The sequence below is a fragment of the Gymnoscopelus braueri genome, assembly GCF_963280865.1.
Source record: "Gymnoscopelus braueri genome assembly, chromosome: 8".
NCBI lineage: Eukaryota > Metazoa > Chordata > Actinopteri > Myctophiformes > Myctophidae > Gymnoscopelus > Gymnoscopelus braueri.
Window position 1 is genome coordinate 33460617 of NC_137609.1, and position 14671 is coordinate 33475287.

Here is a 14671-nt window from a genome sequence, read left to right on the forward strand (position 1 = left end):
GTCCCGGGGAGATCACCAAATGTATCTTTTGGGTCTTGAGATGAAAGGTCTGGGAACCATTGCACTGCACCACTGGAACAAAATATTTTGAGATGGGAGGGTCAGCAGACAAATACATATAATTTTGGGGGTCCTTGACATGAAAAAAGTTTGAGAACCAATGATATTATAGTAACATAAGTTTTATAAAAAAAACTACTAGGATGTAGAAGACATGTAGAATCCCTAGAAGCAAAGATTTGAGTTCAAAATATTTGCTTAAAAATATATATATATTCAAAGATTTTCACAGATTTTCATGAAAAAAAATAATAGCAGATCTACAAGCTCATAGCGCGTCACTCAGTGCCGCGCTATGACACAGATGTGACACAGATGTGTTCCTGGATTGAATGGGTTAAACGTCTAATGCCCCTTCAGCTACTCACCCATTGGCCAGTTGTCATAAACATGTTTGGCGATGTCTGCCGCCGAGTCGTTCGGAGAGAAAAGGAACTCTTTTGTCTTCCCACTGACCAAAATGAGCCGTAGATTGATCTGTAAAGTTAGACAACACAGACATTATTAATAGAGTACATGTACAATGTGTGTGTGTTTATACAGTAATCTGGAAGTTATTAGGGTTTATGGTTATTATGGTTCACCACATTCAATCTGGCGTCCCTATTGTGGGCATGTCATAAAAAATAAATAAAAAAGCAAATACTTGCATGACAGCACTAAACAGAAGCCCTACCCTCCAGCCATGAACGACAGCTGGGAATGCAGATCTACAAGCTCACATCGTGTCGCATCGAGATGCGTTGTGAGCTTGTAGATCGGCTAGTTTCACTATTTCATCATTTTACGGGTTACTGGAACAGAGTTAAATCAGTGTTCCTGTCAGGCAAACAGCAGACAAATCTTACAAAATGTTTCAAAACATCCTCTGAACCTTGGCTGGAATGAAGTGCAAAGAAATACTCATTCGAGATTATTGACAGTTATTCGCAAGGATGAGTCATGCTATTAGCCTTGCCAGCAGGCCTAGATGACTAATAATTGATATTTACTGGGCATTGAGTTGACAAGCGAGAGATAACAGTTTACTTCACATGTACCATTCAGTGCATCTCAAAATGTGTTTACTGGTCAAGTATGATCAAATACGAGGACTTTGACTTGGTACATTGAGCTGACATCGAAGAAAGAAGAAGCAGATGAGAGAAGAAAGTATAATATATAATAAGAGTTGGGTATAAATGTAGGTTAGAATATTAAGTAAAAATAAAAGTAGAAAAGTAAATACAGCGATTATTCTATCTATCGATTACTTTTTTCGATGAATCAAATAATTAAGAAGTGTGTTTTGTTTTTTAAATATATGTTTTCTAAAATGTATACATCAACAAATCCATTAACCACTTGAGCATTATTTTATACTTCTGCGCACAGCGGTGGCACACAATAATAGTTACAATAGTTGATCTACAAGCTCACAACACACACAGCAGTGTGTGATCAGTATTGGACATGTATTATGTGGTAAGAGTGTGTTGCAGCAGTTGTGTGTCATCATCTCTCACAAACTGTTACAGAGTTACAACACCAGCGAGGAAGAGAACTTATTTATAAGCTGTATGTGGAGTGTAATGTATACAGTATACAGTACATATATATATAGCTTTATTGACTGTTGGCCTGTGTTTAAAATAACGCTGTGCCTTTAAGCGCAAAGGTCTGACTGTAGTGCGTGCATGTGTGTTGTGTGTGTGTGTGTGTCTAGCTTGCTCTGTGTGCATGGCACAGGCACGTGTCATTGTTCCAAGCATTCCCATGTGCCTAGTCCCTGTTAGTCCACTACATCACTACCACCCCCCATCCCCCCCATCCCCCCATCCCTCTGGGCCACGCACACACACACACGCACACGCACACACACACGCACACGCACGCACACAGCCGGCTGCAGTGATGTAACAAAGCTAACACCGACGGATTGAAAATTAGATCTTTCTAAGCACGTTATCAAATCAGCTTATGTGTCTACGCATTGGACAGCCCTACACACACACACACACACACGACAATACAGAAATAAAGACTAACCTCAACCTTGCCCCTATGTGCCTGCTCATGTACAGTACACATACAGTATACATAAGACATAATCAATACAGCTTTTTCCAGAACTGTCTTCTACAACCACATGCTGTTAGCACAAACAATGTGCAAACATGCACGGAGACACACAAACAATACTGATCGCACAATGCGAAAACACACTAAACAGCGACTTTTACTGACTTTGCAGTGTTTTAACTGACAGGGGTGATAAATTACATCACACCTTGCCTGTGGCTCTACTACCTGGTGTACTTGTCGCAGATCTGTTGCTAACTGTCTGCGTGAGAAGCCTGCCTTGTGGCACCAACAGCTAACCTGTCAGTTTGCATTGACTTGCACTATGCCTGCAGACTGCACCAGACTGAGTTTAATGGATCGCTTGAGCTCGAGTTTTGTATTATTAGGGGTTCAAGCCCCCCAGGGCTGACACCCTGTTGTTTTTGTGCTTATGTTTTCTCCTTCTGCAGCGGTTTTGCAAATCCCCATGAAGTGACAATATGACATTTTCACCAATGATTGGAAGTTGTGTGCATTACTTGCACAACAAATATGACACCAATCGACCTGATGGGGAAGCTATAATTACAGCTGAAAGTCATTAAAAGTCATGACTCTTATGCCGCAGGTCTGATTGACATGAAACTTGCTACAGAGTCAGACATCCATCTATCATTCCCTCAACAAGTTGCATCAAGATTTACTAAAGTCTGTGTCACTATAAATTTCTATTGCTACAACATTTTCTGTCGGGAAGAAAAGTGGAGCGTTTGGATAGTGGCTCGCCTATATAGATAAATAGAAAAACTATTCTTCAAGCAAGGACTCTCTTCCTGGTGCAACGCATGATGGTTGCCATGGTGTCACCATGACAACAGCCAGTGGTGGGTTGCTAACCTGATAGCACCTACAAGATGACACACACACACACACACACACACACACACACACACACACAGTCTGTTCGTGTTCACGTTGTTTCTGACTCACTCTTTCTCATTATTTGTCTATTCAATACATCTCTCGATTGAATATCTCAATCTCTCACTCACTCATCCATCCATCCAGTACATCCATCTCTCTCTCTCTCTCTCTCTCTCTCTCTCTCTCTCTCTCTCTCTCTCTCTCTCTCTCTCTCTCTCTCTCTCTCTCTCTCTCTCTCTCTCTCTCTCTCTCTCTCTCTCTCTCTCTCTCTCTCTCTCTCTCTCTCTCTCTCTCTCTCTCTCTCTCTCTCTCTCTCTCTCTCTCCTCTCCCTCCTCCATCGGTCTTCAGCTCTGCACAGTATGCTGCTTTGTGAGGGAAGTTTGAGATGATTTAGAAAGCTGGTAAACCAACATATCCCCTCTCCCATGTCGTACTTTAGTGATGAGTTGTCGCAAGATCTGACCACGCGTCACCTATTTGACGCAAGGAATCCACTGTCGCGTAATTGTTCAACAGCCCCCGGTCGTACCGCCCACAGGAATGCAGAAGTGACGTTCTCACTCGTAATAGGCTGACGCATCCGCTAACTTTCAAACAAGTCGGAGCAGACTGGAGCCCCGGGAGGCAACCCTGAGCGAGGCACAGCAGAGTGAGTGGCCGTGCCAAGCGGTACAAAGTTGTGCGCAGGTCCCTTATCAGCCTGCATGGCACAGACACAGCCTCAGATAAGGCCCTCCTGGTTGTCCCTAAAACTCGCCTCAAAACCCGATCAGGCTTTTGCTGTCCGGGCACCTAGGCTGTGGAACTGCGTATTATTATTAGCCTGAGGAGCTAAGGTTAGCAAAATCAGTGTCTTCGTTTAAGTCGCTTCTGAAAATGTATCTCTATGACAAGTGCTTTTCTATGTTCAGTTCTAACTTTGTTTTGAAAAGCGCTAAACAAATAAATTCATGATCATTATGTGTGTGAGTTGAACTGAATATTGCAAACGTACAGCTTCACTCCAGACAGACAACCATAGCCTGGAATCAACTATTTATCTGCTAGTCTACTAGTTAGTTAGTTAACTTCATCAGTCAGTGACATATACTAAAGAGCTGGTCCTCCCTTGCCGGTCCAGCCAAAAATGATGTTCACTGTCTTTACTGTGAATGTCCTGACAGGCCACTCTATCCCACTCCCTCGTCCTCCTATCCTAAGGGTGCAGTCTTGCCAATTATTCTTCTCATTCCTTTATATTATCCTCCATTCTGCTTTTTTTTTGCCTTTTCACCCCGAGGATGTGTCTGAGCGCTAGTTCTCTTGCTACTCCCCTCGTCCCCGTCCCCCCCGTCCCCGTCTCCCTCAGGGAAACTACCTTCTCCCTGCTCTCTCTTCCACAGTGGGACCCGTAATGAGGTTTCACAGCCAGTGCAGGGAAGTCTATTCAATTAAAATATGTTCTCTCTTAACAAATAGTTCAGCCACAGGGAACGAACGGGACAGGGCCCGGGCGGATGCATGCACCGTCACGACTCACGCGTACCCATGCCCACGCTCGCACACACACACACACACACACACACACACACACACACACACACACACACACACACACACACACACACACACACACACACACACACACACACACACACACACACACACATCTCATCCATTCCATGCACGCAAACAAAACATAACACGCTACACCCAGCCTCACATAAACACGTACACGCAAGTGCACACACTCATGCAAAAACCCACATGCACGCACACAGACACAGACACAAACACATGCACAGCTTGTTTGAGCTTCCACAGGCTCATGCACGGAGTGGACCTGAAGCAGAAACATGGTGTCACTATGCAAATGAGCTCCTTCGTTCGCATCTGTTTATTCAAGGACAGGTTATTCATTAACAACTGAAACCCTACAGTATATACTTAGTTTACAGTTGTCCCCCAGGGGTCTATATTTGGCCCCCTTCTTTTTTCACTCTATATCTTTCTCTCTTCACCAACGCGCTGTGAGCTTGTACAACGGTTATTTTCGCTGAATGTTCGCCTATTTTCGCCAAATGTTCGCCTATCATAACATACCAAGAGTAGGGATAGGGAGTGTGGTTAAGCATTTGCATGAGGGTGTTGTTCGCCATGAAGAACAGATTTACAAGCTAACAACGTGTCGTGACTCGTGATGTGTGGCGATGTTTAGCTTGCTTGCCATGCCGCAAACAAAAACGTGATGTGAGCAAGTGCTGCCTGGATGGATGGATGGGGTTTGTAGACGTGGAGAGCACTAGTAGGCCAGTACCATGTATGTATAATTATTCAACACGTCCTGAGGCAATGCAAAGCAATGTTTGTGTGTACGTGTGTGTGTGTGTGTGTGTGTGTGTGTGTGTGTGTGTGTGTGTGTGTGTGTGTGTGTGTGTGTGTGTGTGTGTGCGTATTAAGTAGTGTGTGACAGACAGCACTTTAGACCTCTAGCAGTCAACAAATTACAGAACGTGGGAAGGCTTCCTGTGGGAACTAGTAAGCTGCCTCATACATTCTACATACAGTAGTTAAATTATCCACCGCTGTGAATGTGGAGCTCTGGGACCTGAACATGAGGAGAGGAGGTGGATACTGCATGGATGATGATGCTATAAAACCATTTAAAAGAGGTCACAAGCCTAATAGCCTATTGGCTAAGAGGTGCACATTGACTAAATAGACGCCCAACAGTGATTTGTGGGGGGCCTTCTTTTGAATAATGCCTTCTGGCCGTCGACATCCACGCATGTCTGTACTGTATTCTTTTTATTCTTACAGAACAAAATACCACATGTTTAAATGCTCACTTCAATTAATTCACAAAAAGATAACAATAAAAAAAAAACAACATCAAACAACACAGACATAGGTATTTCTTTAGGCATATTGTTAAAAAATCTCAGCAGGCTTACTCAGCAAGTGATAGAAATGCACAGAAAATCCTTAGAATTAATTTCACTCAGAAGAGTGTAGGTATCTCTGACTACACTGAGCCACCCAAGGAGAGGGTGGAGGGCATGCTGGGCATGCAGGGAAAGTACTTATATAAGCAGCTGATTGATGAAAAGTGTGATATTGAAACAATGCCCTAGGCAGGGTTCTGGGAGTGTAAGCTCTCTGATTTCCTCTGGGGAAAAGAGTGTGTGTGTGCGTGCGTGCGTGCGTGCGTGCGTGCGTGCGTGCGTGCGTGCGTGTGTGTGTGTGCGTGCGTGCGTATGCTTTTGCTTTCTTTTTTCTTTTTTTCTTAATTGCAAGTGAGATTGCATTTATTTTGATCAATACCAAAAGTCCTCATGATAAAGACGGAAGACGGTTTGTCCCGGACCAAATAAAACTTGGTAACCTTATCCGTTCAGTCATCATGTGTTGTCCTATTAAAGCTAATGCACCGGCAGCTTGGAGTGCAGCACCTATCGTCATGGAACGGACTTCTCCACATTTAGAAAGTGAGTATGACTCACCGACTTTTAACCACTTAAACCCTCTGGACCAGTTAGTTCTCAAACTTTTTTCGTGCCAAGGACCACCAATTTGATATATATTTGTCCGCAGACCCCCATCTGATTTTTTTTTTGTGCCAGGGACCCCCAGAAGAGAAGTTGTGATTTTTTAAATTTTTATACTTTCAAGATTTTAATTTTTCTTTTTTTTAATAGCAGATGTACAAGCTCGCAGCGTGGCGTGCCCTAAACATTTAATGGCTTATGTTCCCCCAGAATAATGGGGTTCAAGTGGTTAACTAATCATGGACTTATCATCTTGACTAGGAATGCAAATTATCGATCAATTAATTAATTGACAGTTGATAACCTTATCGATCGATTAATCGATTAATTGATAAGCGCTGTTTTTTAGGACCAAAAGGATATTTTTTTTTGAATGAGTGCAGAAACATAATTGCCTTGATATATATAACATTAACGAGCGTCAACGAGCATCAGCTGGACACAGACACACACACCTCCCCTCTACAGTCCTCTACTCTGGAGTCTGTCTCATGTCTCTCCAAAAGCCCTTGACTATGATGGAATATGATTAAGGATTACTGTGATTATGCTAAGCTCGCATTTGATATCACACACATACAAAAAATAAATCAAGTAAATTCTTAACTCCAATTAATCAATTAATGATTAATTGTTAACATCCCTAATCTTGACAGGTCCCTTATTGATCAGGCTTATGCAGCTTTGACCCACACTCACCAAAGGCACATCACGAAGCGCGCATGTTTGCAAAGTGAGTGCACATGATGTTGACATAATAATCAAGAAAGACAAGATAGGTGATACGACGGGGATAAGATTCATATCACTAGGCGCCTGTGAAAGCTAAGCCCCAGATGTCCCTATCTGAACGGAGGTATTTCAATTATCAAAATGTGCTTAGTTTGATGTTGCAATGAAACTCCATACAATTGTCTGGTACTGGTGCAGTGAAAATATTGGTCATATATACGCACATAGGCCTATGAGCAAAGCTGATGATTTTACTGGATAACTTGACCCATTCAATCTGTGTCATTTTAGATTTTGGCTATAACCATTTTTTTATTATTTTGGCTATTAAAAAATAGCAGAGCTAATGGCGTGGCACCGGGTGCCGCTCTATGAGCTTGTAGATCTGCTATTTTTTGAAAAATCTTGAAAATGTGTGCAAATCTTTGAATATATATATTTTTAAAGCGAACATTCTTGGGGTCCCTGAAACAAAATATTTTCCTGTTAGGATTTAGAAGACATTTGTAGATGCGTTCCCGGATTGAATGGGTTAACACATAGTTCAAAACAGTGGGTAGCGCACATCCAGTTTGTTGCTGGTGCTGGACACAAAGTGACTGTTTAAAAGAGTAAAAGTCTGCACAATAGCCTTCACCTTGGTGACGGCCTGATGAAGGCCAACTGTGGCCAAAACGTTGTACCATGTACTTTTTTCTGTGTTTTAAAGTAAACGAAACACTTATGAGCAATGCTGTTGTGCAGCCTTTTAACTCAACATAGTCCCATGACAGGGATGTGACATGAAGAATGAGGAAGTCTCGGATCAATTTCCAGGTACACACCCACCAGGTGGGGAGGGAGTCATGCTTAAATTATAATTCATTGTTCATTGCCGAACATAGCAGATAGATATCGGTTGTTTTTGCCGAGTGACACTGTCGTACGATGAAATATAAATCTGGCTTCACTGCCAACTCAGCACCTGACCTCAAAAAGATAACACAAAGGAGAGGAGCATGCATTCTGGTTAGGCTAAATTAGCTTAATCACGCATTTGTCTGCTGGACCCAATGCAGTTCAGACACAACTGTCTTCGATTCCAGCTCACTCAGACAGAACTCAAGGAGATCATTAACTAAGAACGGATGACTTAAATAAAACTAGGTGACACATTGTACTTGGCTCCAGATTTATAGAGGAAAGTTCACAAATACATGTTTTGATCCTTCTCATCATCGCTTTCTCTGCCCCTCTCTCTTTTCATCAACAGTTTATTCTACAGACATGCATCATGTCATGAATGCATGCATTCAGAGGGACAGCCAGTGGTGGAAAATGTACTCCAATGTTTTACTCAAGTTAAAGTATCAATAGTGCAATGTAGAAATACTCCGTTACAAGTAAAAGTCCTTAATTCAAAATTCACTTGAGTAAAAGTACAAAGGTATTGGTATCAAAATGTACTTAAAGTACCAAAAGTAAAATTTGAAAATAGCAGATCTACAAGCTCACAACGCGTCGTGATGCGATGTGAGCTTGTAGAGTGGCTTTTTTCAAATATCCTTGGTATAAAATAGAGCTAAAGTGGTTAATGTATGTTTTAAAATGTAATCATTTATATCTGCAAAGTAACTAGTAACTTAAGTTTTCAAATATTTTTTGTGGAGTAAAAGCACAATATTTGTCTCTGAGATGTAATGGAGTAGACGTAAAAGTATTGACAATTGGAAATAAAGTAAGTAAAGTAAAAAATACCTCAAAATTGTACTTAAGTACAGTACTTGAGTAAATGTACTTAGTTACTTTACACCACTGGGGACAGCATGAGGAAGCACATGGCAGGGAGAGATAGGACACTATCATAGATAAAAGTGTGTCTATGTTTAAAGGATTTGTATTCATTTTTTTATTCTACACTAGGATCATGTCAAGAATGTAAAGACTGTCTCCTCTACACATCTCAAGTATTTATGCCACACTTATTTCCTCAGTGCTTCATTATAACATGCTTCTTCACGGTTTTCATCCGTTTAAGTTATCTCTCTCTTCCTCTTCCTGTCAGGGGTTCCGATCTCTCTCTGCCTCACTCCTCACTCCCGTTTACACGATGGCCCCCATTCATCTATAAATCGCTCCTCCTCCACTCTCCACTTCTTAACCTATCATCTCTCCTGTCTGACAACTCAGATCACTCTCTCTCTCTCTCTCTCTGCGAACACTGACTCGCCTGACAGATGCCAGGTTAAATGCCTTCGATCATGCGTTCTCCTGCATCCCTCTCTTTCGCCCATTGCCATGACACCAACCGTCTCCGCTGTCACAGCCTACAGTAGTGTGTAAGAAAAGGAAGAATGACAATGACAGCCATGAACGGGCCAGAGCGCTGAGAGCTGGTCACATTGACGGGCTGTGCTCCAAGCGTTCAGTGCCAGGTGAAGTGGAGGTACAGTATGAAAGAGAGAGAGTGTTCAGCTGTCCAATAAAGAAGCCGTCTTTGGCAGAGGAATAGAATCATATATAAGAAAAAGAGGTTGCGCATCAACAATGGGTTTTCTCAGTGGAGTGCTAGACCCAAAATCCAGTATACATATGAAAAATAGCAATTCAAAAAATCATCAAAAGGGTAGCACATCCGAGATTTCAAATCAATGGAGGACATTATTTTTTTTATCGGCACACACCAATAAATGAACGCTTATCGCTTATCGGCTATGAGCCTTCCACAGAGCATTGCTCTTGTGTTGTACTACAGAAGGCATACTCAACAACACCAAGGGATTCATAGTCCTAGAAACTACAACAGCCTTATACACCTTATACCTTATACTTATGATGATGCTCTTTCTATTCTCTTTTTGCACTCTCTTTCTTTTCTTTAAATCTTGTTACGATTTCTATTCTCTCTTTTGTTATTCTTACCTACAGTATGCTGCTGCATTGTCTGAAGGAAGCCAAACCAAAATAAGTTTTACTCTTATGTACCTGTACACAAGATATAACAATAAAGTACAAACTTGAACTACACCTTATAAGTGTCTACTGAGACAGGAAACAACACCAATAAAACTCTCAGTTGAATTAACACTGAGGGTTACAGTCTAGTAGTATACACTTCAAATGACTGCTCAACACTCCTAGGGAAAACAAATTAACACACTAAGTGTAGGCCATGCCCAGCTGCACTGAAAAATGCATTGCCCGAAGGTAATTCACCGTACAACCACGGCTGTTGGAAGAGTGGAATGGCGTGTGAGAAAGCACAAGTGAAGGCAGGGACCGTTTCACGGTGAGAAACTCATTGGCTTTCATCTGTCTGTGCGGCTTACGCAGTAGATTGCTCTCCAGGCTTGTCCTGATTGGCGATAGAGTCGATAATGTGTCACAGATTGATTGAAGGGAAGATCACAACAGTTTTTTTCCTACACCGATATTAACCCATTAACACCGGGAACGCATCCGGGTCATTTTAGATTTCTTTGGTCATTCAAAAATAGCAGATATAGAAGCTCATAGCGCGGCAACGAGTGTGCTTTAAAGCGAACATTTGTAACCCAAATCTTTGCTTCTGCGGGTCCCTGGACCAAAACAATTTACAAATGTTCGCTTTAAAAATATATATATTCAAAGATTTGCACACATTTTCATGATTTTTCAAAAATCGAGCTTGTAGATCTGCTGTGTGACCCAGCACAAACACAGACTTTTAAAAGACGACGGAGGCTTTTTTACTCCAATAACGGTCTTTTATTCAATTCTCTCAGTAAGAGGTTAACTTCAAGTCTCAAATAAAGCTCACCATCTCTGTAAGCAGGCCACGGGTCCATCTCTGTTTCAAAACCAAAACACATGCAATACCTTCCACAACCCATTCCTCTAACACTCATGCATGGATAAATATTTACCTACACGTATATGACAGCTACTACCACCCCTCCTACTCCAGCAATGTTATCGTGTATCAGCCATATTTAATGGCCACCAATCACAATATGAAAACAGAAAGGATCGCCCAAGCCTATATGCTCTCCCTTGTGTTTTCAGCAAGGTATTTGCAATGCCATACAAGCCATTTCTTTTACTTTGCAAGTTGTTTTTGACATTTTACCACAGGATACCACCAGTCTTCTCCACTTCCAGGCTAGGGCAGGAAACTACTTGGCATGGTCATGTGGTGGAAAAGTACTCAAATGTTTTACTTAAGTAAAAGTATCAATACTGCAATGTAGAAATAAGTAACTTAGTTAAGAAAGAGTTTAACTGCACAAATGCCACAAAGAGTGTGAATCTGACAGTGTATAAAATTGAACCAAATGCACCCGTAGGGCGCGGTCCCACCACACTTTTATTTTACCTCTGGAGCGGAATCTGACAATGCTTTGTCAATGTAAATGCGTGGATTCACGCAAGAGCGCATCTTTCCGCTTGTCGTGCACATCTTGCATTTATGCTCTCTATGCTGCTTTTCCCCCTCTGTCCAATCGGGTGAGTGGAAGGCGGACCGTCCCAAGACTCAGGAAGCAACATGGTGCTTGAGATAGAGCAACTGGTTGTAGCTGTTGCATGGGAGGGTCCTGAAAGTGAGTGACAGGTGGGTCACTCCGTTTATTTAGAATGCGCTGGCTGCAAAAAACGTTTAACATGTTTTGGTGGGACCGCGCCCTTACGGCCATTTGGTTCCATTTGTACACTGCCGGAGTTAAAAGAACACTGAATATTTGACAGTGTAGGTGTAGTGTGCTAACCCATTAAAACCGGGAAAGCATCTGTGTCATTTTAGATTTTAGCTATATATGTGTATATATATATACATAGCAACATAGGTTTTTCAAAAAACTCTTTTAGAGGTTTAGAACAGTGGTTTTAAAAAATAGCAGATATGCAAGCTCACAACGTGGCACAAAGTGACGTGCTGTGAGCTCGTACATCTGCTATTTTTGAACATTTTCAAAAAATCTTGGAAGTGTTTGTTTAATGTTTTTTGGGGGCCCTTGGCACAAAAAAGTTTGAGAACTACTGATTTAGAAGGCATTTGTAGAATCGGCCTCAGGTCTTAATGGGCTAAAAGAACAGTTTGACAGTCTAGGACTTAACGACGACAGCAGGTGTCGGTGGGGCCTGAGAGCCAGTGGACCAGTGCAGTAACAGGTGTACACTCTGCAGTGATTAAACCGTTGCCAAGCGTGAACGTCATAAACTTAGCAGTGCCCTTGACTCCTGAGGACAAAGAAAGCACGTCTCCCATCACGCGTGTTCTTTATCTCGCCGTTGACTTTGAACGCAGAACACTTCTTTGTAGGAAATATTAACCACTTAAACCCTATATATGTACTTGTTTCCCTCTACACACCAGCCAATCTCTGCCAAATGTAGCCAATCTACAAGCTTGTAGGTCGACTATTTTCACAGAATGTTGGCCTATTTTCCCCAAATGTTCGCCTGTTAGTACATGCCCAGAATAACAGACGCTACGGTTCATGTGGTTATCAAAACTCACAAACACATGCGACAAACAAAAGAGAGAGAGGGAGAGAGAGATAGAGAGTCAAAGTAATCAGCAAGTCTAGACAAAAAGAAAATGTTGCTGCGATGTAGCCCAAATAAATGAATGTCCCATGATTTACTGAGCCCGCAGTGACGTCATCTCATATGACATGAATGCCCAGTGTGTGTGCCCTACTGGCTCAGTTAGCGCACGCACATACTGTACTATAATCACGTTATTATGTGTTCAAGTCCAGCACATGACCCGTATTGCATGTCATTCATTCCCCCTCTCTCACACATTTATTGTCACTCTCCACTGAGCTGTGCAATAAAACAGAAATAACCAACATCTTCACAATTCCCAACAGTGTTGTTGTACTGTACTCACTCTGGACTGTGTAAGAGAGAGACAGAAAAGCTGACTTAAACGATACCATAAATATGCAAAAAGTACTGATAGAAAGAAATAAGAAGTGCTAGAGGATGAGGTGGAGTCTGAAGAGGTGACTTGGCACTGAGAGACTCTGCAGTCATCGAAATGTGGTTACGCAAAAAACGTACAAACAAGACAAACGACGTGGACGTATAGACCGTTCCCTTGTTCCCCACTCGCCACTATGGCAGGTTCCACAGTTCAGCGAATACATGCTGTGGCCTGCTACTGGTCTGACAACAAGGAAATCTGTTTATGTCTGTTTCAATGCAATGCAATACTTGTCTTTTTAGCTGCCTGGAAGCAAGATTAAGATCAGGTAAGACCTTTATAGAACCCTGTCAGGGGAAATTCAGTAACCAGAGGCAGCACTGCAGTTCAGATACAGTTAGAGGGCAAGGGAAAGTACTGTAGATATATAGAAGGGTAAAACATCACACAAAAAGCAACCAGTGGTGGATAGAGTACTCAAACGTTTTAGTTAAGTACCATTATCAATACTGCAATGTAGAAATACTCTGTTACAAGCAAAAGTCCGGAATAAAAAATGTACTTACTTACTCAAAATGTACTTAAAGTACCAAAAGTAAAAGTACTAATCATGCAGAATGTCCCATTTCAAGTTTTCAAATGTATACAAATCATTTGAAAATAGCAGATCTACAAGCTCACAATGCGTTGCATCGCAACGCATTGCATCGCAACGCATTGCAACAGCTCTGAGATGTAGTGGAGTAGAAGTAAAAGTACAGAAAATTGGAAATACTCCAGTAAAGTAAAAAAATACCTCAAAATTGTACTTAAGTACAGCACTTGAGTACATTTACTTAGTTACTTTACACCACTGATATACAAAAGGGTAAAACATCACCCAAAAAGTGACGCAGGGCATCCATGTCACCGGCCTTTGGGACACACAAGGGTGTTTTTGTGCCTGGCTGTGTCAATATAGCATTTTGAAAGATTTCAAAGATCCTTTTTGCCGCAAGAGTATATAAATCAAGATGTAAGCGGTTAAAGGGAGTCGAACACAGGAAGGAAAGATAATGACATTATGAGACATGAGATCTGCCAAACAGATGACACTTTATACAGGACAGGGAGGAAATGTGGAAACGTGTGTGTGTGTGTGTGTGTGTGTGTGTGTGTGGGGGTGTGTGTGTGTGTGTGTGTGTGTGTGTGTGTGTGTGCGCGACGCGTGTGTGTACACTGAGGAAGCCATGAAGCATGTGAGACTTAGAAGGGAGGGAGAGAGAAGCGAGTGTCATTTTAATATTTCCATGGGTTCCTCTGACAGAGCCTTCCCGAGGTCTGACTGCGAGTGTCGGCCATCTGTAAGAGTTTAAGGAAACGAGGACACTCTGTGCTTTCCACATCACAATACCGCTCTGTCAGGGGAACCTCCTTACAATCCAACGCCATTACAGAGCAGTTGAAGGAAGAACGAATGTGTACGTGTGTGTGTGTGTGTGTGTGTGTGTGTGT

At 42.0% G+C, this 14671-nt stretch overlaps 1 protein-coding gene across 1 annotated transcript in view; it reads right to left on the reverse strand.

Moving 5' to 3' along the window:
* The window catches only part of ubl3a (ubiquitin-like 3a), a 45017-nt gene that overhangs the window by 10422 nt on the left and 19924 nt on the right, over positions 1-14671 (reverse strand). Inside the window, exon 2 of the mRNA XM_080436294.1 lies at positions 429-537. Coding sequence (XP_080292420.1) covers positions 429-537 — 109 coding nt within the window. The remainder of the gene's footprint in view (positions 1-428; positions 538-14671) is intronic.